Here is a 25,501-nt window from a genome sequence, read left to right as displayed (position 1 = left end):
CCCGCCGGGCGGCGGCGGCGGCGGCTGTGGGGCCGAACCGGGACGCGGAGCCGCGCTCCGCACCCCGCGGAGCGGCCCAGCCCGGGAGCCATGCCGCTGCCGTGCCGGGGCTGGACGCTGGCTTTGCTCACGCTGCTCGTCGGCTTCCTCATCTTCGCCGACATCTCGGAGATCGAGGAGGAGAACGGGTAAATTGACGGAGGGAAGGGGTGCCGGAGGAGGAGGAGCGGTGAGGGAGGGGGGGTGCGCCCGGACAGTTTCTTTGTCTCCGGCTCTCCCGGTTTCTCGCTCGTAGAAGTGGGAAGGAGCGCGGAAATAGCGGGTGGGGTGCGGGGTTGGTTCGGGCGGCGTGGGGCAGCGCGGTCCGGTTGGGAAGCGGGACCCGGCGGTCCCGTTAGGGACAATGGGGTGTCAGCCCGACTGGAGCCGCACCGCTTCTCTTAGGGGCGTTGAATAGCGGTCCGGGTAGGGATGCCGGGCAGGTAGCAGGCTGCTCGGAGGTATTGGAGCGGATAGCGGCTGGGAGAGAGAGGGCTTTGGGTGCGGGCAGCGCTCAGGTGTGGACGGGCTGATGGAGGGGCGAGTGGCAGCCCGGGGGAGCGGGCGGATGGGCGTGGTGGAGCACCGGGCGATGGGTGAAGGGACCCGCCCGGCGAGCGAGGAGGTGCGATGTGGGATGGGGGTGATTGCCCTTCCCGGTGCCTCTGTACGGCAGAGACTAAAGGAACCCCAAAATCTAGGGAGAGGAGCAGTGCCCTGCCCACCCCGTACCACCTCTGAAGGCTGGTTAGGAAATTAGGGAGTGACAGGAACAGGAACGGAGAGGAGGATTTGCATTAACCTGAGGAACTCATTGCAGCAGTGTGAGAAAACAAGTCAAATAATCACGACAACATGGGGGGCACTTGTAATGGCACAGGGTCCTTCTTTCTGCATAGGAGCGGGTGGCATTTCCACCGTTCGGTATCAAAACAAGTACCTGGCACTTGGCTGAGAAGAGAAAGGGAAGGCAGGGATGTTTGTCATTGTTTCATTGTTGTGTTGTGCTGAGTGCCACAGGCAAGAAGTGCCCAGAAGCATCCAGCCTGTAGGTTACCAGGCGGGATGGATTATTGCTCTGCAATCAGCTGGCACCATCTATATAATAATAAAGGAAATGAAATGCTTAGGAAGCATCCTCCCCATCGGACACGCTGCTCTGATCCCGTTGCTTTCCTCCCCTCACCTTTCCCTGCTTCGGCTCTTTCTTCTCTCTCCTCTCCTATCTGCTAGATCTGTCCGCTAGAACTTGCTGTGCCCTTATTGAAAATCCATTCTGTTTTGTTAGTTGCTCGTCCTGCTTTTCCCCCTGGTTCATTAGGGATTCCCAGTGAGTGGCTTTCTTTATTTTTATTTTTTTTTTCCTCCTCTCTTTTCTGTACATTGTATGGAAATTGGATGTTTGCTGGCTGCTTATCTCCCAGCCCTGGCATCTGAGTTTGTTGCTGTACTTCTCCGAGGAAGTGCTGCCAAACTGTTCAGCGGCAGCGACAGCAACAGGGTCAGAGGAGTTGCAGAGGAATAACGAGCAGCCCGTTCAGTACCACGCTTCTGCCAGTGCAGGAGGCAACGTGCACAGCCCTGTGCACTGCTCAGCCCTGCGCTGCCCCACATCTGCTGCCCTCTGATAAGTGGGCATCAGTCCCATGCTGATTTTTGTAGACAAGCTACAATGTGGGCTGGGACACAGAGCAAAGGTGAGACCCGGCTGTAATAAGAAATAATCATAAAGCAAGACAAAATGACATTTTCTCCTTAATTCTCTTTTCCCACGCATTTCTTTATCCCCACTGTACATCAGAAATCCCAGATGTGCTCCATGTCTGAGCTCCTTCACCCCATTCACACAAGGGGCTGCGCACTGATCATTGCACACCTCAAAGCTCTAAGCAGGGGAGCCTGGTGCAAAATGCAGCTCATCCCTGTGTGCAGGGATGGTCAGCATGATGCTGGGAAGATCTAAAGGTCTGTGGTTCATTCCTGGGCTTCAACAGTGGTTTTTTGGAACAGGTTGGGCAGGGAGGTTGGTGGAGTCTGCAGTCTGTGGAGGTGCTGAAGAACCGTGGAGATGTGGCACTGAGGGACGTGTCAGTGGGCATGGTGGGGATGGGCTGGTGATTGGTCTGGGTGATCTCAAAGGTCTTTTTCATTGATGCTATGATCGTGGATGTAGGAAAGCCAGTTTCTGGGCTCGCATGATAGCAGAATTGCTTGCAAGCAGGAGTTGTAGGCAAAGGGAACTGTGTGACAACAAGTGCATGTGACAAAATGTGCATGACGGCACAGAGGAGCCTCAAAGTTTTGTAGGACCTCTCAGTGTGCAAAAAGATATTTGGAAGCTACCAAGGGCTTTTTGCTCATCCCTTCCCCAGATGGAGATTATTTGGGTGATGGTTCATTGTCTTGCTCTGCACTCCTCATTGCAGGCAGCTGGCCCTGGCACACAGGGCTGGGGGCTGCAGGCAGGTGCAACTCTTTTTTTCCTTTTCCTTGGCATCGAAGCACTCTCTAATTATTGTGCGGAGCGAACAGCTTGCCCACTTTTACACGTGCCCTGCCCCCTGCCTGCGAGTTGGATTGTTTTTGGAAGGATATGCCTTGTACGGGTAGGAGAAGGGGGAATGTATTTCTCTCACCTACCAATACTGAGAAATCTCAGAAAGAAAGAACAAAATGTTCATTAGGTTCAAAGTAAGAGTGTAATATTAACTGGCAAAAGGACCAAATATATATATATATCTCGTGCTGTTTGCCCAGACAAGTTCCCAGCATCGCAGGTGAAGTGGGCTCGGAGTCGAAGCTGTGCCTGGCAGAGCTGTTTGAGGAACGTGGTTAGAGTCCGCTTTGCTCCTCCAGCTACGCACGGCCCTTCCTGCAGGCGGAGACGCTGAAACATCGAGGTGAGGGCAAGGATGGCCACTCAGCAGCGTGGCGGTGCCGGGGACGTGCTGCTCTCCAGTCCTGCGTGTCCCATCCGCACACCCACATCCCAACTCGTGGGGGATGCTGGCAGGGATGCGGTGAAGCCGAGACGTTGCCGGCGTCGTTGGCGCTTCGGTCCCCAGAAGCCGCCCGGTTCGGCTGCTGAACTTTCCCTACAGCCCGCTGATGGGTTTTCTGGCGCTTTTCTGCCTCTTTGTTTCTCCCGAAGGAAACAAAAGAGATGCTTTGGGTAACGCGAAGCGATCGCTGCCGGTTCTCCAAGCAGCCGGGATGGAGGAGAGGGCCAGACGGAGACAAAGGGCTCGGCATCCATGGGGATAATTATCGCGAAATTCTGCTCCTCAGTGGCAGTTTAAAGGCACTCTTTGTTATGCGTGTGCCGTCGCGGTCCTGCGGGGGTCCGGCTGTGGCCTGATTGTCTGTAGAGGGAGCTGGTGACCCGCTGCCACCAGGTGACTTCTCAAATTAGCGGTGAGCCATTTTAGGGAGCACTTGACACTTGGGTAATGGGTTGGACTTAACGAGCCAACCTTTTCTTTGCCTGCCCAAACCGCGTGCCTTCCCGTCCTGATTACAGAAGGAATTCTGTCAGCGCTTTGAAGCGAGGAGCCGGAGAATCGCATATTGCTGCCCTGCCCCAAAGCATGTCCCCAGAGGGCTGCTTTTTCATCGTGTGCTCTGTCCCGATGCCCGCCTGTTCGGGAGGTTTTGCTCCCTCGGTGCTGCATTTGCTCCAGGTGTCTGTAGCATGCAACAATCATACAACGCTTTTGGCAGTGGAACCGTCCTGCTTAAGTCCTTCAGGCTGTGATTTACTGCACCTGGTAACAAGTCATGGATCACTAAGGTTGGAAAAGAGCACACCTGGTCCGACCATCACTCTGAAACTTGCTCTACACTAGAAAGTTTTGGTGAAAAAAGCGCTCTATTCTGCCTATTCTGGGTTTTTGCACGCTTACAAGCCACCAATGATCTGAGTGGGCCCAAAGGAGCATTGCCTCTGCAGGAGTCAGCCGGGAGGCCTTTGTGTCCATTGGGTAGGACAGAACTCTCACAAAAGCTCCATGCTTTTTCAGGCTGGAAAGTGAAACCCATGTTGGAGCACTGATTTGAATAAGAAGATATCAGGGCAGCCCTCCTGACAGTTCTAGGTTGGTTGCACAGCTCCCCTCGCTCCATCAGTGCTCCTTTGCTCCATCCCAGCAGAGCTTCCAAGTCATGCTCAATACCACCCCAGCGACCACAGCAACCAAGAGAACACTCCAACAAGTGCTGCAAGTTTCCCTCTTGCCCAGGTCAGCTTTCTGTTTCCTTTCACTACACCTGCAAATGCATGAGTTAAATCCGGAAGGAATTGGACACTGATAAAAGGCTCTATTTTCTTTTTTTTCTTGTATTCTGTGTTCTCATGCCTGCAGCAACAGTGGTTTTTCTGCTCGGACATCTGTTCATCTTTGCCTACCTGCATGCCAAATGTGCTTTTGATCTTGTAGAGGAGCATATCACAGGAGCTCCCACTCCTTTCCCTGGGCTTGCTGGTTACAAGTGTTTTGGTTTCTCATCCCCAAGACCAGAACTACTTAAAGACATCTGCAGGCTATAAAAACCAGTTGTTTCGAAGACAGGCTTCCTCTAATTGCCTCCATCATTTGCTTTCTCTGGACCTGGGTCACCCTCAGCAGCAAGAAATAAGCCCAAACCACAATACTAGGCAGCAATTGTTTTGCTTTTTCCCTGGCTTCTTTTTGCAAGGAGGGAGTTCCCTAGGCCAGCAAATTCACTGTGGGAGCAGAATTTAAGGTGTCGTTCAGCAGACACCGTGGCGGAGCAGGCCGGTGTCAACAGCTCTGCTCCTTGCATTTTAATAGTGGGGGGAATAAAGAAGAGAAAGCAGAACCTTATATTGTATGTATAACCTTATAATATGTAATATATATCCTTACAATGCCTTTTTTCTTTGTATCCCGCTGTATATCTGAACAGCCCTGGTGGTGGTGGTCTTGAGAGAAGCATGTTCAGCAGAGCTGATGGCACAGTAACTTTGCTGGTCCTGCTCTTGTGTGCTCACAGGTTTCTTGTTTGCATGCCGTTCGATTCATTGACCTGGCTGCTGGTTCAGTGGATCTTTCCAAAATGAAGCACTGGAATCTTTCTTCTTGCTGCTGCTGCAAACAGAGTCCATGTTACTGCATATAGAAATCCACTGGGAGGATCGCAAACGACACCAAAAAAAAAAACCACAAGCAAAAGTGTGGCCAATCTGCATGCTGAGCACACAGTTCTGCCCATCTAGCACAGCCTGGGTTGCTTTTAAAAGCTCAGTATTATCACTGTCACAGTGTGGTTTTGGAGTGCTCTGTTGATGAGCATCTCAATGCATCCTGGTGTCCCGAGTTGAGTTGCACTCCTGGTACCCAACATCACACTGAGGGTGCTTGGATAAAAGAGCAGCACCAAGAGGATGTTGCTGCCCAGGAAAGGTCCTCAGCACCGATGCTGACAGTGGAATAAACCACATGAGGGGCTGAGTATTCCAACGAGCCTGGAGACTACAGCCCCTCCAATGTGCTCTTTTCATATTGCACCATTCCCTTTTACTTTGTCCTGAAGATGCTACAAGAGCCACTGGAATTTCTGCCTTGTAGGGCATGAATGCACAGGCTGACAGGATCTGCTGCAAGACTGATGCTCTACTGCTTGTGACTTCCAATAGCTCTGCTGGCTTAAAAAATGATCTCAGGAAGAACGCACAGTGTAGACATGGGTATTTTAGCAGTGACACTTTTGTCTTTCTCAGCTCTTTTTGAGGACTCTTGGTATTTTTCTTCTCCTCTCCAGGAGGGGAAAATCGAAATCCGCAGACAACGCTCTCATCTCAAGGCCTCTTTGAATCCTTTCTGCCTGCTTCTGTGGCTTTTCCTGTGCTGGATATTTCATTAATGTGGCTGGAGGAACTTTTCAAGAAAAGGGTGTATGTGGCACTGAGGGACATGGCTAATGGGCACGGTGGGATGGGTTGATGGTTGGACTTGAGGATCTTAGTGGGCTTTTCCAACCTTAACGATTCTGTGGTTCTGTGAAGGAGTAAGGTCTGCCAGAATGCAGGGTGGGGAGAAGTAGAGTGTGTGATGTGTGAGTGTGTCAGTGGTGACAAAGCAAGAGCATTGTATGATGATGGACATGTGCAGACATGAGAGCTGGTGCTGGCTCATCTGTGTCTGGCTGGGAATAGAGCCTGTGAGATGGGGGTTTAGTGCTGATGGTCTGGTTACCCCAAAGGGATCCCCTTTCTCCATCTTGTGTCCTTTCACCTTTGAAGCTGTGCCTTTCCTGCTGCCTCTTTGCTGGTTTTGTCACGTAAGCATTTCTGCCTAATTGGCTTATTCCCTAATAAGCAATAGGTGTCTCTGTTTTGCAAACTCATGCATCTCAATTCCTGTGCCCTCGGCGTATGCTGGCAGTGATTGCACACAGTGATTTGCAGCCAGGCAGAGAGCTGAGAGCCAAACCCTGCTCTGATTTACACCGGAGTTGGTGCAGAGCCGGCAGGCGGGGCTGCTTCAGTGCTCCTCCAACTCCTTATCCCTTCTGGTCCTGGGTTGGGCAGGTGATGCAGGTGAGGCTGACATCCATATACAGGTAGATAGATGGCTTTGAAAGAGGGGTGATTTAGATTAGATGTTACAAGGAAATTTTTCACTGAGAGGACGGTGAGGCCCTGGCACAGCCGTCGAGAGAGCTGTGGGTGCCCCTTCCATGGAAGTACTCAAGGCCATGTTGAATAGGGCCCAGGGCAGCCTGAGCTGGTGGGAGCAAGCAGACCATGGCAGGGGGTTGGAGCTTGATGATCTTGGAGGTCCCTTCCAGCCCAAGGCATTCTCTGGTTCTGTGATTTTCCTGAATGCCCCGACACGGGCAGATTCTCTGAAATGCCTTCTTATGACTCGATAGAAAGAGTGGAACTTAGAGCTGCAAAAATAGCACCTGATATTTAGGAAGTTTTTGACACTCTCTCTGCCAAGCTGTGACAATATGAACAAGTGAGATTTTAAACACATCCAAGTGAGATTCTAAATGTCTCATCAAGATGTATTGCGGGATCTTTCATCCTAGCAGGCGAATGCTTTAGAAATGTTCTCCAAATTAATCCCCAGGGAGGAAACTTGCTCCCTGGGAGGGCACACGTTGGCAGGTCCCAGTCCCCTTCACACCCTGGCTTGAAAACCTCAACAGCAACTGCTGAAATGTCACCAGGAATGATCTGCAAATACCAAACATCCTGGTGTTAGGATGTGTGATGCGGGGAGGTGGGTGAGAAGCAAACCTGAGAACTGTGTTTCTGGAGTGAGGGGAACGTGGGGGTGGGCAGGTGGTGCTGCCTGCAAGCAGCTGATTTCCAGGGTGGGAGACACACAGGTGGCAGCCAGTTCTCATGCTGCAGGCTCTGCCTTTTGTGCATGCAGATGGGGTTACCCATGTGGTTTTGGCCAAGCCACTTCCCCAGTACCATCCCAAAATCGTAACATGCACCTAACACGTGAGGGCTGTGAAGACTCAATGAGTGGGTATCGCTCATTTACACCCCTCGGAGAAAGCAGGAGCTCTGAGCTCTCTTTCTGAGGAATTTGGATGAATACATTTAGTTTGACAGTCCCACAGTGGGTCATGTAGATGCTACTAGCTCTGTTTTCCATGGATGAGAGCTGGGGTAACCTGTCTTGCCCAAGGTTGGGAAGGCGACCCAACGTGGTAGAGTAGAACATTTGCTCTACAAGAAGTGCAAATGCAGCTCATGATGTGCTCAGAATTTGTGTCCTTGGACCATTCATGCATGTTGTGCCTGCTTCCCGTGTGTATTCTGTTCTGGAAAGAAGGAGGAACCAGGGGTTGACTTTATAAAATATCCATGGATAACACATTTTTAAATTTGTATGCCTGCACATAGGGGTGTGTGAAGCCTGCTGTTGGAGGCCCAGTCACCCAAAGAGGCTGTGTGACCTACTTGTTCAGTCAGAGGAGCTCTAGTTTCATGTATCAAAATGGCTCAAAGCAAGACCAAACTGTGCCGAGCGACAATTAAGATTATTATTTAAGAAAAGACAGTGATGAAAAGGGAAACAAAAACCTTAAACAACCCGTTTGTTGACAGGAAATGGAAAAGCCTTTGCATACCTGGTATATCAAGAATTCTTTATCCAAGAAAATTTGGGCCTGAATCATAAGATAATTTTTCTTTCTTATCCTCTGATATATGAATCAGTGTCACTTTGCAACCGAGCACGGAAATTCCTGACCTATATAATATCTTAGATAGTCAAAATTCAGCTTGAAGAATCTCGAGGCAAAAATGAGAAAGGATGGTGTAAGCCAGTAATATGGCATTAGCACGTATAGACGTGACTTATCGCTGGAAAACATCCAAGCAGAAATCAAAAGGAGAGCGTTTTGTAAATAATAGGATTAGGGAGCAGGTTGGTATTTTGTGGGACTGGCTATACAGTCAAACTGATAACAACTAGATTAATAAAGTAATTCAATCTAAACACGGTGTAGCCCTAGAAAGCTTTTCAAAATCAATGCCTATCTGTGCAATTTTAATCAAGGTTGGTCTTCGCCTTTTGATGCCGAGAGATTTGAAACTCCAGGTCAGTGAGATGTAATAAAATGGGCTTTGTTTGTTTGTTGGTTGCTTTTACACAAGCCTCTTAAATTACTGCCTTCCATTTCTTAATGTTTGCCTCTTCCCAGATGGGATGGTGAGGTGGTACAGGTGGTTTGCCTTTGTTGGAGGCTACGGCAGATGTTGGAAAACATTGTGTTTGGCTGAACTGCAGGCATTTTGAGCCACTGGAGGGCTGAGCTGAATACTTGGATGGGTCAATCATGGCTCAGTGCTAAGGGAGATTGTAGGGGAGGTGTCCCAGAGTTGCAGTGTAGGGCAGGAAGGAACAAAAGGCAGAAAAGCAATTGGTTTTGGATAGGAGAGTTTTAGGATTGACTGGACCCTCAGTAAAGTACCATATCCCAACCTCTCTGTATCTCTGTGGTTTGGAAAAAGGAGCCGAGCCTGGTGCAGGGAGCAGCATCACTGCCAGCATTCATGTACCTGCCAACAGCAGCCCCACTGTTGCTGAGCCAGGCATTGGCTAGCAGAGCCCTGCTCACTCCAGCACCAATGAGCCGTCCCTTCCATGTTCGTGTAGGATAGCAGTTTCATGTCATAATAGGATATAGAGCCTGTAAGTACCCAGAGAGGAAGGCAGCGTTTCCTTGCCCTTTTGGGTACCAGGGAACCCACAGCAGTGCCTCATTCCACGCCTCCCAGCTTATCTGTCTGCATCCAGCAGCTCCAGAGCCTGCTCGAATTTTGGGAGGAAGCGTGCGCGGGGCTGTCACTGAGGGCACATGAAGCTTAGACTGGATAAATTCATTTGAAAAATACGTTGTGATGCTTCAGATCATGATGATGACAGAGTATGGATGGGATGGAGCTAAGAAGTCTTCTCCACTTCCTGATTTCTGTGATTCCCTCCCACCCCCTTTCACAGAAATGGTGAACCAGAACTTATCAGGGAGCAGCATTTCTTTTTCTAAGCCCTTAATCCAGTCCCTATCTCTCTTACAGCAAGTGTGAAGGAGTGTGAATCCCATTTGGAAGGCTCCTTCAGAGGAGACGTCTCTGAAAGGCTGCGTGGTTTGCACGCTAATCCTGCCTGCTCCCACACCCTGCGGTGAACCCCATTAAAGCAGAGGCTTGTTAAATGCCAGTAGGCTCTAGGAATAAGCTAGTCCTGCTGTTCCCTTGATACACCAAAAAAAAAAAAAAAATTGAAACAGCTCACTGGCTCTCAGGTTTGTCAAAGGGAAAAGGAGAGTGTCAGAGGGAGAATCTCAATGGCTTTGGCCACAGATTGTCTCTGCAGGAGGGAGAGAAGGGACAACCTTTGTGGCATTTCCAAAGGTTTCACATTATGCAGTGCTGAGGGCTGCACTCAGCTTAACTAAAGGGTTTACATCGCATCCCACAAGCCTGAAAATCTTTTTAATGCTACCAAATGGTCATGCTCACTATTTCATTTGTGTCTAATGCATTTGGGATCTTTTCAGTTCTACTAGAAATAACATACTCCTGAGATACATTTTCATTAAGATATATATTTCCAGGTAATAATATTTCTGCTGGAAAACAATTTGGTTCTCTTTATGAGCGTGTTCATGTGGATATCTGTACAGTGGAAACAATAAAACAGAGCAGTGGGTACGTGGCAGTTGAAATGTGTCTGCCACTGAGCATCACCTGAAAGCAGGGTAAGAGTTCTTTGTGACCTGTTAAAAAATAGTGAGCTGAATCAGGAAGGGGCTCTGCAGCCATCTAAATGCTGGACGAGATTGTATGCATTGAACTGAGGATTGGTGGGTTGAATGAGCGACTCAGGTTTCTGAAGAGGCTTGGTGCCACCCATCCTTTGTTACAGCATCAGTCCAGTGCCTGGTGTTGGAAATTTGGGCTTTCCACTGGCACTGTTTTGCTCAGGGAGGTTTGATGCCCTCCTTGTGCCGTTCCTTGGCAGTGGCACTCAAGGTCTCAAGCCCAGCTTGTGAATGAGCTGGCCTCGTAGCTCCAGCCTGCTTACACCAAATGTGAGACTGGGGGCTCCAGGGCACCAGTGGGATCAGAGGGAGCAGGAGCAGGGCCTTGGGTCTGCATGGTGTCACCAGAAGGTGCACAGTGAGGACAGGGTCTCTGCAAGTCTCCCAGGAGGCTAGAGGCTCATTTTGGTTAGAGCGGAGATGCTGGGCGGTCTTCAGTGAAGGACAATGGCTTCCATTCTCCAGGAGAAAGACCTGGAATCCCATCCAGGTTGGTCAGTTGGTCCTCACCGTAGGACAGGGACATCCCTTGTCAGCTCAGAGGTGAAGGAGAACTCTGGGCACTACTCCCACCTGATCTATAAAAACAGAAACAAGAAGAAATGTATCTAATGCAACCTATGGGCTGCATGCTGCTTTGACAGCAGAAAGCAGATGTCTTTGATGGCTGATTAGAGAGCGCAGGTATTATTCATTCGGTTGGGTAGGAGCTCTTTTGCTGTAACAGTTCTACAGCTGCGGCAGGGCAGTGGTGACAGTGAGTGTGAAAAGGCCTTTGCAGGCATCAGGACATCTCCGCTCTGACAGGGTGGGGTGTGAGCCCTGCCTCAGCTCAGAGCCCTTTGGAGCAGGTTCTCTTGACTGTTGAACAATGCTTGGCAAAGAGGAGCCGGGTTTATAAATAATGCATTTCCTTTGTCTTGCAGGAGTTCTGGAGGCAGAGGTACAATCAGATCAGCTGTGAACAGCTTACATAGCAAATCTAATAGGTTTGTAAATTAGATTTTGTGTTCATTTGTTTTTGCTGTAAGGCAGCTATTAATCTGCTTCTCCTCTTTGCCGGATAGTGCTGGTCTTATTTAGCAAATGTATCTGTTTCTTTTCACTTCTGCTTTGCATTTTCTTAATCGTTTCTCCCCCCTCCTCCCCCAGCTCAGTGCAATAATCATTTGCAAATAACCAAGGATCTGCAAGTTGTGGTGATTGAGAGAATGAGAGAGTTACTTATTGTGAAAATAAGTCAGTGATAGAGTTGCCATTTGCGTAGTTTTACTATGTGCTATTAGGGGAGAGAGAGCTGCTTTGACATCAGAACTCCATTCGGTTTTATCGTAATGCAGTTGGGTAACGTTGCTCCATTGCAGTCATTCCGTGGCATCACAGCTTCATTCCGTGTCTGTGTTATTGTTATGATGGTGTTGTGTCATCCCAGCCTTACCGAGCGATGCGGTTGCGAAGCTCAACACCACCACTCAAGAAAGACAGGGCAGTGCTGTTCCATGGTGACGTCACAAGGCGTGATCAAAACACAGAAAACAGACCCCAAAAAATCGTTATTCCCAAGGCTTCTTTACTCGTTTCCTTTAAGATTTTGACACTGACACCTCGTAGTAATTTTTTGCAAGGCACGAGATGGTGTGGCAAAATGCAAGAGTGGGAAACAACCTCTGGAGAAGGTCCTGTAGCGTTGGTATGTATAAGCACACACCGACACTCTGGCAGCCAGCCTTTATAAACAGCCTTGAGGAACACATTTCGTTTCCCTTCTGCAACGTTACGTACTTGGAGCCATAGTGTCCCCCAGGAGCACCTTCTGAGGGCTGGAGATGTGCTCCCAGGAGCACGCATTGCCACGAGCCCAGGCCACCAGCTCTGCCCCTCGTCCCCCTCTTTTCACTCCCTAGGCTTCACCTGCCTTTTATCAGTGTATTTATTTAGAGACCATTCCCCAGCTGGAAGAAGCCCTTTGCACTACAGAGGGAGATTCCCTTCAGCTGGTAGCGAGTGCTTTTGGCTGTGTGTTTTTCAGAGTGCTCTGAAGTGTGAAAGCTTTTTTGGGGCTGCGGACACATGCGCAGCTTCTTGATGAGGTGCTTGGTAATTCTCTTTGGAGGGCTGGCTGGAATCAAATATGCAGAGGCTCCTTTAATTTATGCCATTTGATGTAAATTGCACTGAAGTGCTGGGGCTCATTTGCCTCTTAGAGCAGGGATTAAAAGCTGGGGTCTCCCAGTGATCATCTCGAAACCACAGTGGGAGTTTATGTGGCTGTTCCTCATCCCCATGCTCATTTCTGGCCATGGAGCAGGCAGTACGGATGCTGAAATCTTTTTCTTCTTCAACAGAAGAAAAAAAAAAAAGTGATCTGTGAGCCAACATCCCCATTTGGGTTCCACGTATCCAATCTCACAAGCAGAGCCAGCAGCTCAGTTAAACTCATTTCTCCCTTGGGTGAACTGCAGGTTGCACTTCTCTCATGAGGTTTTTAACCTGGAGCTGAGCTTTGGGGCACAACCAATCTCTCGGTGAAGTCTGGGGTTCTGCGTCTCAGCCTGCCTGCAGAGCTCCTGCTTCCATGTGCATGCATTCTTCCAGCCCGACATCTGTGATTGTGTTTTATGTAAACTTGTAGGTCTGTGTTCATGTGAGCAAGCAGGAGTTTAAGGATTTGTGTCTGCTTGAGTGTAGCAGAATACAAACAGGCTTTCAGTTCTTGTTTGGGTAATAACTACCATTTTGCTTTTCTGATGAAGTTTGAATTCCAGCAGCCACAGCCTCAGACAGTGATTAGAAATGCCATTGGGATGCTAACGGATCCTGTCTCTCTCCCTCCATCTCTCTTTTCTCTAGAGCTGAAGTAGTAATAAATGACTCTTCATCTCCAGCTGTTGTTGACAGAAGTAATGAAAGCATTAAGCACAACATTAAACCAGCCTCATCCAAATGGAGACACAACCAGACACTCTCTTTGAAGATCAGGTACTGGTAATTACCTATAGGACAAGAGACAGATCTGGTCCTCTCCAGTGCAAGCTGGCAAATTGCCTCTGTATATCATCTAAAGAAGTCAAGGAAGAAATAAAAAGCTTATCTCCTGCTGAGCTAGACTTCATATCTGTAAGCTATCGCTTGGAAATGAGTTTCTGGCTAAAGCAGCTGGCCTTGCAGCCTTGCTCAAGCCCCAGTTCCCAACCAGGTGCTACTGGGGTGCTACTGCTCTGCCCAGGGTGGATGCAGAAACCCCAGCAATGGGGGAACACCCACTGGAGGGGCTGGGTTGGGCAGAAGAGGGCATCCAGTTGGAGCTAGCTGTTTGCATGCAGTTCCTGGATGGCAAATGGGAAGCAAGAGGCCATCTTCTGTATTACCCAAATTATCAGATTGGATATTAGGAAAAAATTCTCAGAAAGAGTGGTGATGCAGTGGCACAGGCTGCCCAGGGAGGTGGTGGAGTCACTGGCCCTGGAGGTGTTCAAGAACGTGGTACTGAGAGATGTGGTCAGTGGGAATGGTGGGGGTGGGTTGATGGTTGGACTGGGTGACCTTAGTGGTCTTTTGCAGTCTGACTGATTCCATGATCTCTGTACATCACCTGATGGGGCCATCTCTTCCCTGTCCTCAGGAAACAGATCTTGAAGTTCCTGGATGCAGAGAAGGACATTTCCGTGCTGAAGGGGACACTGAAGCCTGGGGACATCATCCACTACGTCTTTGACAGGGACAGCACCATGAACGTCTCGCAGAACCTGTATGAGCTGCTGCCCCGCACCTCTCCCCTCAAGGGCAAGCAGTTCCCCTCCTGTGCCATCGTAGGCAACTCAGGGGTGCTGCTGGGCAGCGGCTGTGGCCCTGAGATCGACACACACAGCTTTGTCATCAGGTAGGGCACATCGTGCTGCATGCTGAGCGTGGGGGTTTGGGGTATAAAGCTTAGCAATGCCAACACCATGCTTCAGTGCCTCTGCTCCTGGTGCTGGTGTCCCTGCACACACAGTGCCCCATGGGCCTGCGGTGGTGGGTCCCCATCCCCACCCCATCTCCGTCAGAAGATGCTCAAAGCAGAGAAGAGGTGCACGCTTGCTCTCTCATCCCCAACACCCATGCAAATCCCTCAGCTGTGGGAGCCCACGGATGATTTATGGGCTTGCAGACTTTTGCTTTCTGGCAAGTCTATTATGAGGACAGCCCAATCCATCAGCAGCTCACAGAGTCAGTCCCTGTGTGACATAGGGGTGAGGATAATGTCCCCTCTGCCCCTGCTTACAGCCAGCTGCTGCCTTCTGCCCACGAGGGGATGGGGCCGTGTCAGCTGCACCTTTAAATAGAACCTGAGCAAGGGAGCAAATCACTTACTCAGCTCTGGCAAAGTACAGGGAGGGGGTTTTGTGTCAGGCAGCAAAACTGCATGAGAAAAGTTGTACTGGGTATTGGGATAGGATCGGGATGTTGAGTGATGTCTCCTCCGCCATATAACCTGGTGGGCAATGCCTGGTGGGCTCAGTCCAGCACACAGCTCTGTTTATTTTCAGTCATTTGACTCCTGCAGTGAGTGGGTCAGATGGGCTCCAGGCCCAGCATGCCACTTGCTTGGTTTTCTTTCTGTTTCCCCAACTGTAAAGTGGGGAAAAGAGCAGTAATGGCTGATTATGGAGACAGATGGTTAGGATGCATTTCCTGCTTGTTAACTACTGTAACTTCACTATAAAACACCACTGGAGAGCACAGCATGCTGCACAAAGCCCCATATAATGGAGGAGGGGTTGCTGGTGGTTTATCCCACTGCTCTTCCATCCTCATCCCTCGTAGCCCCCCCAGGCTTGTAGAGCCCCAAAGGGACACCTATTAAAATGACAGAATGCAATTGGGTTTTGAAGGTCACAGCGTCCATCAGCACACATCCTGGCACCATCACCCAGGGGTGTCGTTGTCACTGCTGGTGCCACTGAGGCTGCTGTGAGCAGAGACTCACTGGCTGCAAAGAAGAAGGGGTTTGGGATAATGTTACTCTAGCAAGGCTCAGGCTGAGGGCTGTGGGTGTCACATTGCTATTCCTGGAGAGAAGGGAGGCTGCAGGCATTAAGCCCATCTCCTGTGCATGAGCAGGTAATGGTTTCCAGCTTGTGTTTGGGGCACTATCAGCTCTCTGTGCTGTGTGTCCCACCTGACCCCAAGCTGCTGCCACATGGGAAAAGCCACTTCATCTCAAACCTGCTGTGGCAGCAAACCAGGAAGGTTTGTTGCTGTATTTTATTTTCGAATGGCACCAGGAGAGATACAGACCCATTTAAATCCACCCGCCAGCTTCATGCATTATAAGCGCTGCCCGGAGACACGTGCACACACATCTTGGTGCATTGAGGAATGATAACCTGATGGTGGGATGGCTCAATGCTTCCAGGTGAGAGCCTCTCTAATTCACTGCAAGACCTCATTCTCCCTCTGCCACCTTCTAAAAGCGAGAGCAAACAGACACATCTGTCGCTGCTCTGGCTTTTAGCATCAACCCATTGCGACACTTTTCAGTGCCCTCTGTCACACCCGTCACTAAGGGCTGTTGGGTATTTCCACTTGCAGGTGCAACCTGGCTCCTGTTCAGGAGTACTCGCAGGACGTGGGCACGAAAACGGACCTGGTGACCATGAATCCATCAGTCATCCAGCGAGCCTTCGAGGACCTGGTGAATGAGACGTGGCGGGAGAAGCTGCTGCAGCGCCTGCACAGCCTCAACGGCAGCATCCTCTGGATCCCTGCCTTCATGGCCAAGGGGGGCAAGGAGCGCGTGGAGTGGGTTAACGAGCTCATCCTGAAACACCACATCAACGTCAGGACTGCCTACCCCTCACTGCGCCTGCTGCACGCCGTCCGGGGGTGAGAACGTGGTCGATGTGCTCAGAGCTGGGATTTTGTGAGCTTCCCCAGCAGGAGAGCAGTCACTGCATTTGTGCTCCCTTAAGTGGACTCTGGTCCCTCGATGTGGGCTGGAGACTGGTGCAAGCAGGACCCCTTGCTCTGCTCTATGAATATAATGTCTTCTAGCTATGCAACAGGGCGAGCCTAAATATCCAGGTTGGGTACTAAGAAAAGTTTTTTCTCATAAAGAGTGGTTGGGACTGGCACAGACCGGCCAGGGAGGTGGAGTCACCATCCCTGGAGGTGTTCAAGAACCATGAGGATGTGGCAGTGAGGGACGTGGTTAGCAGCAATGGTGTGAGTGGGTTGGCAGTTAGCCTAGATGATCTTAGAGGTCTTTTCCAACCTTTATCATTATGTGATTCTGAATCTGCCTGTGCTTTGCTGGCTGTAAGCCTGGATATCATCACAATAACTCCCCATCCCACAGCTAGGACTCTGCTAGGAGAAATGTGTGTGGTGGCCAGCTGAGCTGGTGACAAGGTTTGTCAGCGTGTGCCTGAGGCATGTGTGGAAATCTCAGTTAGCTCCTTTGTACCAGGGAGCTCATAGGGGGGCAGAGACAATGGGGGAGTCAATAAGAAGCTCAGAAGTTCCTGAGTAGCCCATGGGTACCTGTGATAGTGCTAATTGCATTGTTCATCTTAAATGAACTTCCAAGGCATCCTGACGATCTTCAAAGCCCCTTACAACCCATTCTGTTCTTTGAACTTGCAAGGCATTGGAGGTGCTCTTAGGGTTGTCCCCAGCACGAGCCAGCCAAAAGGATCTGGTCAATCCCAGGCAGCAACAAGGGGTGAGAAAAGTTGGGTCTGCCCTCAGGTGCTTCTGTTTGAGATTTCTTGGGGCCTCAGAGGCTTTTTACAGAAGATTCTGGCTTTGAGGTAAAGAAAGAGAAGGGGAACAACGTTGTGCTCACAGAAAAGGGGGGAAAACAACCCAAATTCAGAGCTATTTCTAGCTGTAATTGACTTACTTTATCTGTCAAAATAGAATTAAGCTCCTGTAATAAGTCCTTTAAATCAACAGGCTGCTAATCCTGTGTTGGCAACCTCTCCTGGTGCCAGGAACATCCCACAGGAAGCTCTGCAGGGCTGCCAGGGGCTGGGCACTGCTTTCCTGTGGAGGCAGAGGAACCCCCAAAGCTGCTCATCCCCTGGCACCGTCCTGGTGTGCTCCTGGCTGGCATTACGTTGTCCCCATGTAGTCCCACAGGGCAGCTGGACCTCTGCTGGTGGCTGAATGGATGGTGGTAAGCCCTGCGGTTGTGTGGAAGGAAGGCACAGGAGACCCCTCTTGGTTGGAGTCCTGAAAGCCCTTAATTGGAGCAGGGCAATGGGAAAGGTGGCTTGTGCTGCACTGAGGGAAGCAGCCAAGGGCAGAGTGTGCAGCTGGTGCTGGGCAGTGCTAATCCTCATCAGGCCCTCCAAGCCAAGGGAGCTGCTGCCTGCCCTCCCCTCCTGCCTCTCAGCCCAGCAGCAGGAAAGCAAGGATGCTACTGGTTAATGATGATTATAATTAATATTGTAGCCCCATCGCTAGCCAGAACTGATGGGATCACTTCAGAGCTGACTCTGTGAGCTGTAGCCTGGCTAAGGGGCCGTGCAGAAGGACCCCTCCAAGGCTGGGGTGCAGAGGGCTCTGTTGAGTGTAGTATCAGTATTGATGTTATCTTTGGTGCACTGTCTTCAGGTTTGGGCTCTGGGATGGATTTAAGAGCGATTCAGGCAGTAATGAGTGAGCTGGTCGCAGTTGAGGGTGGGTGCTGATAATCTTGGGGAGTTTTTCAGATACCCGTAGGGTTGTCTTGACCATTTGGCATCTTTCCTATGATGTAGTTTGGGCTGTGGGAGTATCAGCATCACTAGAAATTCACTTATTTGTCTTCTGTGGTACTGCCCAGTTCCTACAATGTTCCTCCTGTGCTGCTGTGCCAGCGCTGTCTCTTTTACTTTGCTGGATAAAGCTGCCCTTGATTTATAATCTGCCCTAAGTTGTTTTGGAAGTCACAAAGAAATGGGCAACGTCTTTCAGCTAAGAGACTCTTTTAGATATTTTATTATTTCTTGTAGAAATAGCACTTTGTGCAAAGACTAACCTTATCTCAGCCAACTTCAATTCAGCCACAAAAGCTTTGCCTTTACTCTTCTTCCTTCACTTCCAGTGAAATATATTTGTGAGTTCTTGACTCCTCCTTGAACCACAGTGCTTATTGTCCTGCTCTGCTCTCCCCCAAACCAGGATGCATTCCAGTGGCAATCAAACACTTCTTCCTATAATTTGCAGTGCATTTGTGGCACTTGTAGAGAGTGTATTGCTGAGATAAATAGAAAGCATTTGTTTTCTGTTTTCTTTAACAGCACCATTTGAGACATCACCTTCCTAGCTCTGCTGGTGTCTTAAATGTTTGCTGATAGCTTTTGTGCTGATGCTTCTGGATAACTGTGCTGTAGGACCGAGGCATTTTTCACACTGTTAAACTCACCAGCTCTGCTCCCTGCCTGCCAGTAATGGGGAAAGCCATCGGCATTTTGATGGAGGAGCTCAGAAGCAAACCATGAAAGCAATGAAACAGAGTCACTAGCTAAGGTGCCTGTTTCCAGTGTCGTTGCCATGCATTTTGGGGTGTGTGACTCAATTCTAAGAGGTTCTCTAAAATGTCTCCTGAGCAACACACCCAGCAAGTACAGCACTTGTCTTCTGGCAGGGAAGCAGGTGAGCCCGTTAGGAGTCATCTGCTAATGTCTCCAAAAAGCCTTGTAATCCCTATTGCCAGGCAGCTTTTGTTAGAGAAATAACATGAAATGCAGGAGGCAGAGGGAAGAATTGTATCTGGAGGTCTGACTATTGCATCTTGCGGAGAATTTGTGGACACGTTTCTGTTTGCTTTGTATTATCTAGTCTAGCATTTCTCACCGTATCCATCACGGGGTCCCTTGGCAGTAACCAGTTCTAATCCCGTAAGATTTTATTAAGAGCTTCTTGAAAGAAGAAAATCGATAAGTGTTCCAGCTATCCCGTTAGCTTTGCCAGCCAAACAGCCCTGACAGCTTGCGTGTGTGCGCCGTGACAGCGACTGCCCTGCTTGGAGTCCACAGCTCCCATAGCACAGCTCTGCCACCTGTCCTCAGAAACCCAGCTTGGTGGGATGTAAGGTGGATTTATCTTTGCTTCGGATGTCTCCCTGGGTCCCACACCCAAACAACATCTAAGCCTTTGAGTTTTTAGCACGGTAGTGCTCTGAGGTTGCCTTTCCCATCCATTGGCCGTGATGGAAACCCTCCCCTGGTCCCTCCTTGCCTGCATCCTGACAGTGCCTACCTGGTAGCCTAGCTGAGGGCAGAGGTGTCAAGTGAGGGACACAGACAGCTACAGGGGAGGGGAAATAATGACTCACAAGTGTATGAATGGAACAGGATGGAGGACTACCACCCCTTGTGTGAGCCATCGTTCTTGCTTCTGCACAAGGAAATAAGGCATGTTGTATCCAAGCTGTGGTGTGTTTACACACAGTCCCCATGACATTTGATTTGTTCCAGTTGATCAAGAAGATTTAGGCTTTTCTTTGTAAAAAGAAGTGGAAAAGTGGAGGAGGGAAAGGGGAAAGAAACAGAATGATCCTTTTTCAGCTGCATTCCTCTTGTTCAGTCTGTGTGGAAATGGTTTAACTCGTGGGTGTTGGGTGCCCTGTGTGTTAAAACTGGCATTGCAAATACCACGACCAGGAGATGACGCCCACCACTACTCCACGTCCAGCTTTTGGACTCCTGGACAAGACCTGAGGGGGGACAGCTGCTCTTTTTACCCATCCAGCACTGACCTGTGTGCAGCTCTTGGTTATTTTGGTGGAATTAATGATGGAAACTAGACACACGGCCCAACAGGGGGATATTGGTCTCTCTTCTGGCTCCATGCATCATTTCCATCCTGTGCTGTTCCCTGTTGGTACCAGTGGGTCCTAGCATGCAGCAGTGGGAGCACAGGGTGCCCTCAGGGTGCTGTCTTCAGCTGCCTTCAGACAGCTTTTCATGAGCATTAATGGGAGCAGGATGTGTGTGGCAGACTGATAACGTGCTTCAGACAGGCAGGGGCTAGCACCTCCACAACAGCTTGTGTTTGTATCACACTTCTACGAGTAAGCCGTTGGAAAAAGGTCTGAAATTGCATTATTTCAGCTATTCTGATTTGTATCAAGAAATAATGCAGCTGAGGCCGCTGAAACTTGATTTCTTCATTGACCTGGGTTGCTTTTACTCATTTTATCAGTGTGATGGATTTTCAGTTCTTCTATCCTGCAATTTAACCCTCGCCTGTGGAGAGCACATTACCCAAGGGTTTTCTTGGATGCATTGGGATGCACCCACCCACTAGCACAGTACTCTGAGCTGCTCACTCTGAAGCCTCCGTCCTTAGCTGCCATCAAGTATTAGTTCAGGTACTCAGGCCCATGTCTGGCCTGTTTCCTTAGAAAAGATGGCCTCGATGATTGTGGTGGCATTTCCCATCTGTCATTATCATGATCCTCCAAACAAGAGCTGTCTCAGGCAATTTCTGCCTGGCAGCACTCAGCTCCCTGCTCGTGGCTGCATCCCACTCGGGTGCCCGACCACCTCCAGAGCTGCTTGCACCCCTGGGGTTTATTTACACTGGTTCTGAAGGAGGTCAGCACGTGGGCAAAGGCTCTGAGAAAGGAGGCATTGAGTTTTAGGACTGCTCTTTGCTCTTCCCTTTTAATTGCTGTCTCTTTCCATAAAATGTTGCAATTAATAGTTATGGTGATTGGTGTAGCCAGTTTGAAAAATAATTACTGCCTGCTTCAAGATTATCTTTCCTCCTAATTAAAATCCTGGACCTCACATATTAAAGGTGCGCTGTTGACACAGCATCCCATGTGCGCCCAGACAACCTCATTTGGATTTACAAAATTAATTAGGTTTTATTTCCATCCCCAGCTGTTCTGCACTATACTGGGAATGTGACCACAGTCTCCATTGGCTAATGGTGGGAAGATGAGATCTTCCTGCATAGCTCTTACACTCCATCACAAATGGGTTGTTAAAAAGTATTCCCCAAACCATTTCCCACCTTCACTGTTTAAGAAACAAATTGCAAATGCTGTGATGTGGTCAGTGGTCTGGTTTGGCCATCGTGTGTTATGTATGGCATCCGTTCTTTTCATTCTAAGCATCTGAGTTGGTTCCTACCCTGATGTCGTTGGAAAGTTTGGAGCGTTCAGCTGCCACGTGTGCTTTGGGTTGTTGTGTTAGAGAGCTGCTTTTGATGCTAGTTGAGCACGTTTGTTAGTGGGGCTCTTCTGAGGTTGCCCCCAATCCTTTTTTGTCATTGTTAATACGCTTCAGGTGGTGGTGGTGAAGTGAGATGTCCCATGGGCATCATGTGTAGGTGCAGTGGTGGTTTGTGTCTTTCCCTAAAGCAGGCCCACTGACAGGACAGCTCTTCCCAAGTGGCTTCCCTGCTGCCTGCTGTATCCTAATTCAGTGCTAAGTGGCCGTGATATCCTCCCTTTCTCTGCACACATCAGGAGTCTGGTGTGATTACCTTGAAAGCAATCAAGGAATCTGTCTCATCCACCTGTGGGTTAAGATGACCTCAGCACCGCTGCAGCCTTGGCTGCCCCATAGCTCAATCCTTGGGGCTGGGTATTGTGTTTGTTCCCTCTAGTATTTTTTTCCTCTTTCATGCTGGATGTTGAGGAGAGAGATAGGTGAGGAGGACCTCCACCCTAAAACAACATACCTATTATTGGCCAGCCCTGGGGTGTTAGACCCCCATGAACTCTGCTGTCCCCCGCCCTTGCCTCTGGAATTTGATTCACCAGAAAAGTCAATTTTCCTCTTATCTAGCTGAGAACAAACGAGTACATTTTGTGCCTTGGTTGCTAAATTTTAATGGCTTTTGTGAAAAGCTAATTTGCAGGATTATGGCTCTGCTCTCCCGTGGGTTCCCGCTTTCTGAGCCCCAGACCCTGGGGAGCCCAGCAGGAAGTGTGAATGAGGAGCGAGATGCATTTCATGCTCAATCTCCTGCACCCGGTCCCTTTGAAATACCCACCATAAGTAATCTGCTGGCAGACCCCATGGTGAAGGCTCAGACAGGCAGTGGCGGCATCAATCATATTTTGGGAGGAAGGAACATGCCTGGGGACCTCTTCCACTACCCCAACTTTCTCCATTCTGTATTTCCTCATCTGACAGTGCTTTCCTGCTGAGCAAACTGGACAAGCTGTCCATGCAGTAAAGCACTGGCACTGGAAACTTTGTAGTACAGGGGTGCTGATACTGCAGTAACTTTTATCAGCATTCCAAAATACTTCTGCTGATGCTATTTCTGCTCATGCATCGCTATGGGATGCCTCCTTCCCCCTTTCTTTTGGCCATCCCTCATAAAAACTAGCACAGTTTGCAAGTGAGTTCATCTGATCTCTATGGCATGTGGTATATTGTGGTAGGCGTGGTGTATCGTGGTAGGTGTGGTATATTACAGTAGGCAGATATATTGCTGTGTGCACTATTGCATATTTCATGGACTGACTCTGTGCAGTGTTCTGATGTATTTTGACACAGGATTGCAGAGCAGTGGCTGGGTATAACGGGAGCACGGTGGTATGCTTGAGCTCTCTCAGCCAGCTGACCCTTTCTTCAAAGGCAAACGTTTTTGCAGCCCTGTTGTGTTTACTGTCAGTAAATCTTCGTTCATCAATGAAAACTGTCAGCTGTGTGTGTGTGAGTGTCTGCTTCAAGGAAGGGGCTGCTGGAGTCTACTTGACGTGAGGATGGTTTGCTCTGTGGTATCGATCTCCTGGGTTGATTGGAAGATAATTGTAGGCTGAAGTACTGAAGGCCAGCGTTGCAAGCAATTTGTTTTTCATAAAGGATTGCCAAGACGTGAGATGCTTCAATGCCATAGCAACACGCGTGATGTAACCGCCAGACAGAGAGCAGGAGATGCTTATTCATGAAGCAACCCCTAGAGAGGCTTTCTTGGCATGGAGAACTCTTCTGCTAGTCAGAAACCTCTCACTTTGAATCACCAATATATCTCAGTCACAGAAAAAAAGTGAGAGACACGAGCTTTGGCTGCCGGGGGATGACAGGTTCTCTGCTCTTCCCTTGCAGGTACTGGCTGACCAACAAGGTGCACATCAAGCGACCCACCACTGGCCTCCTCATGTACACCTTGGCCACTCGCTTCTGCAACCGCATCCATCTCTACGGATTTTGGCCGTTCCCCCTGGACCAGAACCAGCAGCCAGTCAAGTACCACTACTATGACAGCCTGAAGTACGGCTACACCTCGCAGGCCAGCCCGCACACCATGCCCTTGGAGTTCAAAGCCTTAAAGACTCTGCACCAGCAGGGAGCCTTGAAGCTGACTGTAGGGGAATGCGAGGGGGACACGTAGGGCGGCCCCGGCTGCGATCCTGCAGGCTGCACAACCGGGGCAGGATGGGGAGGGGCAGAAAGGAGCCCAGTGGGGTTGGGTGTCTTTGTTAATGCGCAGAGCAGCGGCACAAATATATATACGTGGTACCTATATATATTGACCTGAGTATTATAACTGTTCGGTGTTTCACCAAGGAACGGGTAGGAGACATGCGTGAGCATCTGGAGGGCCCAGCCTGGGTGAAACCTTGGGTTTGCTGGGCTGGGCCAGGCGTTCGATCTACGTCCATGACGTGTGAAGGTGACCTTGGTTTTTGAGGGTATGTTAGGTGATGGGTAGACGTTCAGCCGTTTGTTGTGACTGGTCCGAGGTTGGTAGTTAGTTTGTTCGGCCAAGAGCGCCACTGCCGGCACGTTCTTGGCTCCGTGCTCGGGGAGGGAAGGGGCAGGGAGCGGGGTGGGCAGGGAAGGTTTGTTGGCGGCTCTCACAGCTCAGAAGCACCAAGCAGGAGCCATCTCCTGCCCTGCAGGACCCGGTGCCCGGCAAAGTGGCACGCAGACTCATTCCAAGTGGTGTGGGCATGCAAGTGGCCCTGGGGGGGATGCAGCCTTCGCTGGATGAGCTGGGCGAACAGATAGGAGGATGCTAAGGGTGAATTTTGAGGGTGGGTTTTCCTTTCCTAAAGAACAATGCAGAAAGGAGCAGAGATGCTGGAATGTGGCAGGAAGGAGGTTTGATGCTGCGAACCAACACCATTAGGATGAAGTGTCTTACTGTGCTCTAGTATAAGACACTCAACATCTGCCAGGGCTCGTGAAAACTATAAGTATGACGAGCTCTAAATTCCCAAAAGCTACCTGCTAAGCAGCCTGCCTTCTCTCCCCATCCAAAAATAACTGCTGATAAATCGGCGATGGGCCTGAGACCCAGCCAAGTAGAAAGACTGCAGGACTTCAAGGGACTTTGTCAAGTCTAAATAATTTATTTTCACTTCCCTGCAAGGAGCTAGCACACTGTGCCGTGTTCCTGGAGTCCTGCTCTTGCCTTTCTTTCAAGCTCCAATTAGTTGTTGCTGCGAACAGTTAAATAGGATGTCAGATGGATCTCAATGGGATGCTTGCACAGTAATGAACGTCAAAGAAGTAATTAATCTTTTCCCGTGCTTTTCTGAGAGTCCCTAAATATGAAAAGTTCTTACAGTCACACATTGGCTTTTCTGTAAATTTGGGGTTCTTTTTTTTTTTGTGGGAAGCAACTACATTGGTCTGATTAGCCCATTTAATTTTCTGCTTCTATAGCCTCCTCAATTCATCTCCTAATTAGCAACGGGTGCCAGAGTGCAGGTGGGCCCAGGGTTCAGTGAGTGCAATTTGGGTTTAATTTGTGTGTGAGCAAATAATGTTGCACAGCCGAGCCCTGGGTGTGAGTTGCAGTGCTTTCCTGGCAAGTTTTCTGCACCTTTGTGCCTCCTAATACCACTGTGGTTTTGAGGTTTAAGAAGTGTACCTCCTGGGTCTGGTATACTTGATATTGTTTCTTTAAAAGCAAAGTGCTTCAAGTGGTAAAAGGAAGAGCTCTCTTTCATGTTTTGGGATGTAGACAGTATGATGCCCATAGGAACCTCCAGCCTGCTAATTAGTGTCAGATGAAGATGCCGAAGATTAAGGTGTAAGCAACTTTATAGTGGATAAATGTGGGCTAATCTGCCACTGGGGAACGTTTCTTTCCAGCTCCAGAAAATGATTGATTTTATGTATGCTTTTTAAACCTGTTTAGGTTGTTGGGTTTTTGTTTTTTTTTTTCTTAACTTTCTTTTTACTGAGTTTAGTGACAG

The 25,501-nt window shown here is 49.5% G+C and overlaps 1 protein-coding gene across 2 annotated transcripts; it reads left to right on the top strand.

The window, feature by feature from the left end:
• ST8SIA2 (ST8 alpha-N-acetyl-neuraminide alpha-2,8-sialyltransferase 2) lies at window positions 1-23,901 on the top strand. Of its 2 annotated transcripts, XM_048956482.1 has the most exons (6): window positions 1-188; window positions 11,280-11,342; window positions 13,204-13,332; window positions 13,976-14,233; window positions 15,928-16,221; window positions 23,400-23,901. In XM_048956482.1, the coding sequence occupies exons 1-6, from the start codon at window positions 91-93 to the stop codon at window positions 23,683-23,685; spliced, it is 1,128 nt and encodes a 375-aa protein (XP_048812439.1). In that variant the 5' UTR covers window positions 1-90; the 3' UTR covers window positions 23,686-23,901. The 2 variants fall into 2 exon arrangements, with proteins under 2 accessions (XP_048812439.1, XP_048812440.1); XM_048956483.1 differs by lacking the exon at window positions 11,280-11,342.
• Window positions 23,902-25,501: the final 1,600 nt, after the last annotated feature.

Source organism: Lagopus muta, chromosome 10 (assembly GCF_023343835.1).
Source record: "Lagopus muta isolate bLagMut1 chromosome 10, bLagMut1 primary, whole genome shotgun sequence".
In the NCBI taxonomy this organism is placed as follows: Eukaryota; Metazoa; Chordata; class Aves; order Galliformes; family Phasianidae; genus Lagopus; species Lagopus muta.
The sequence above is the reverse complement of the archived record's forward strand: the minus strand, read 5'-3'. Positions and strand labels throughout refer to the sequence as shown.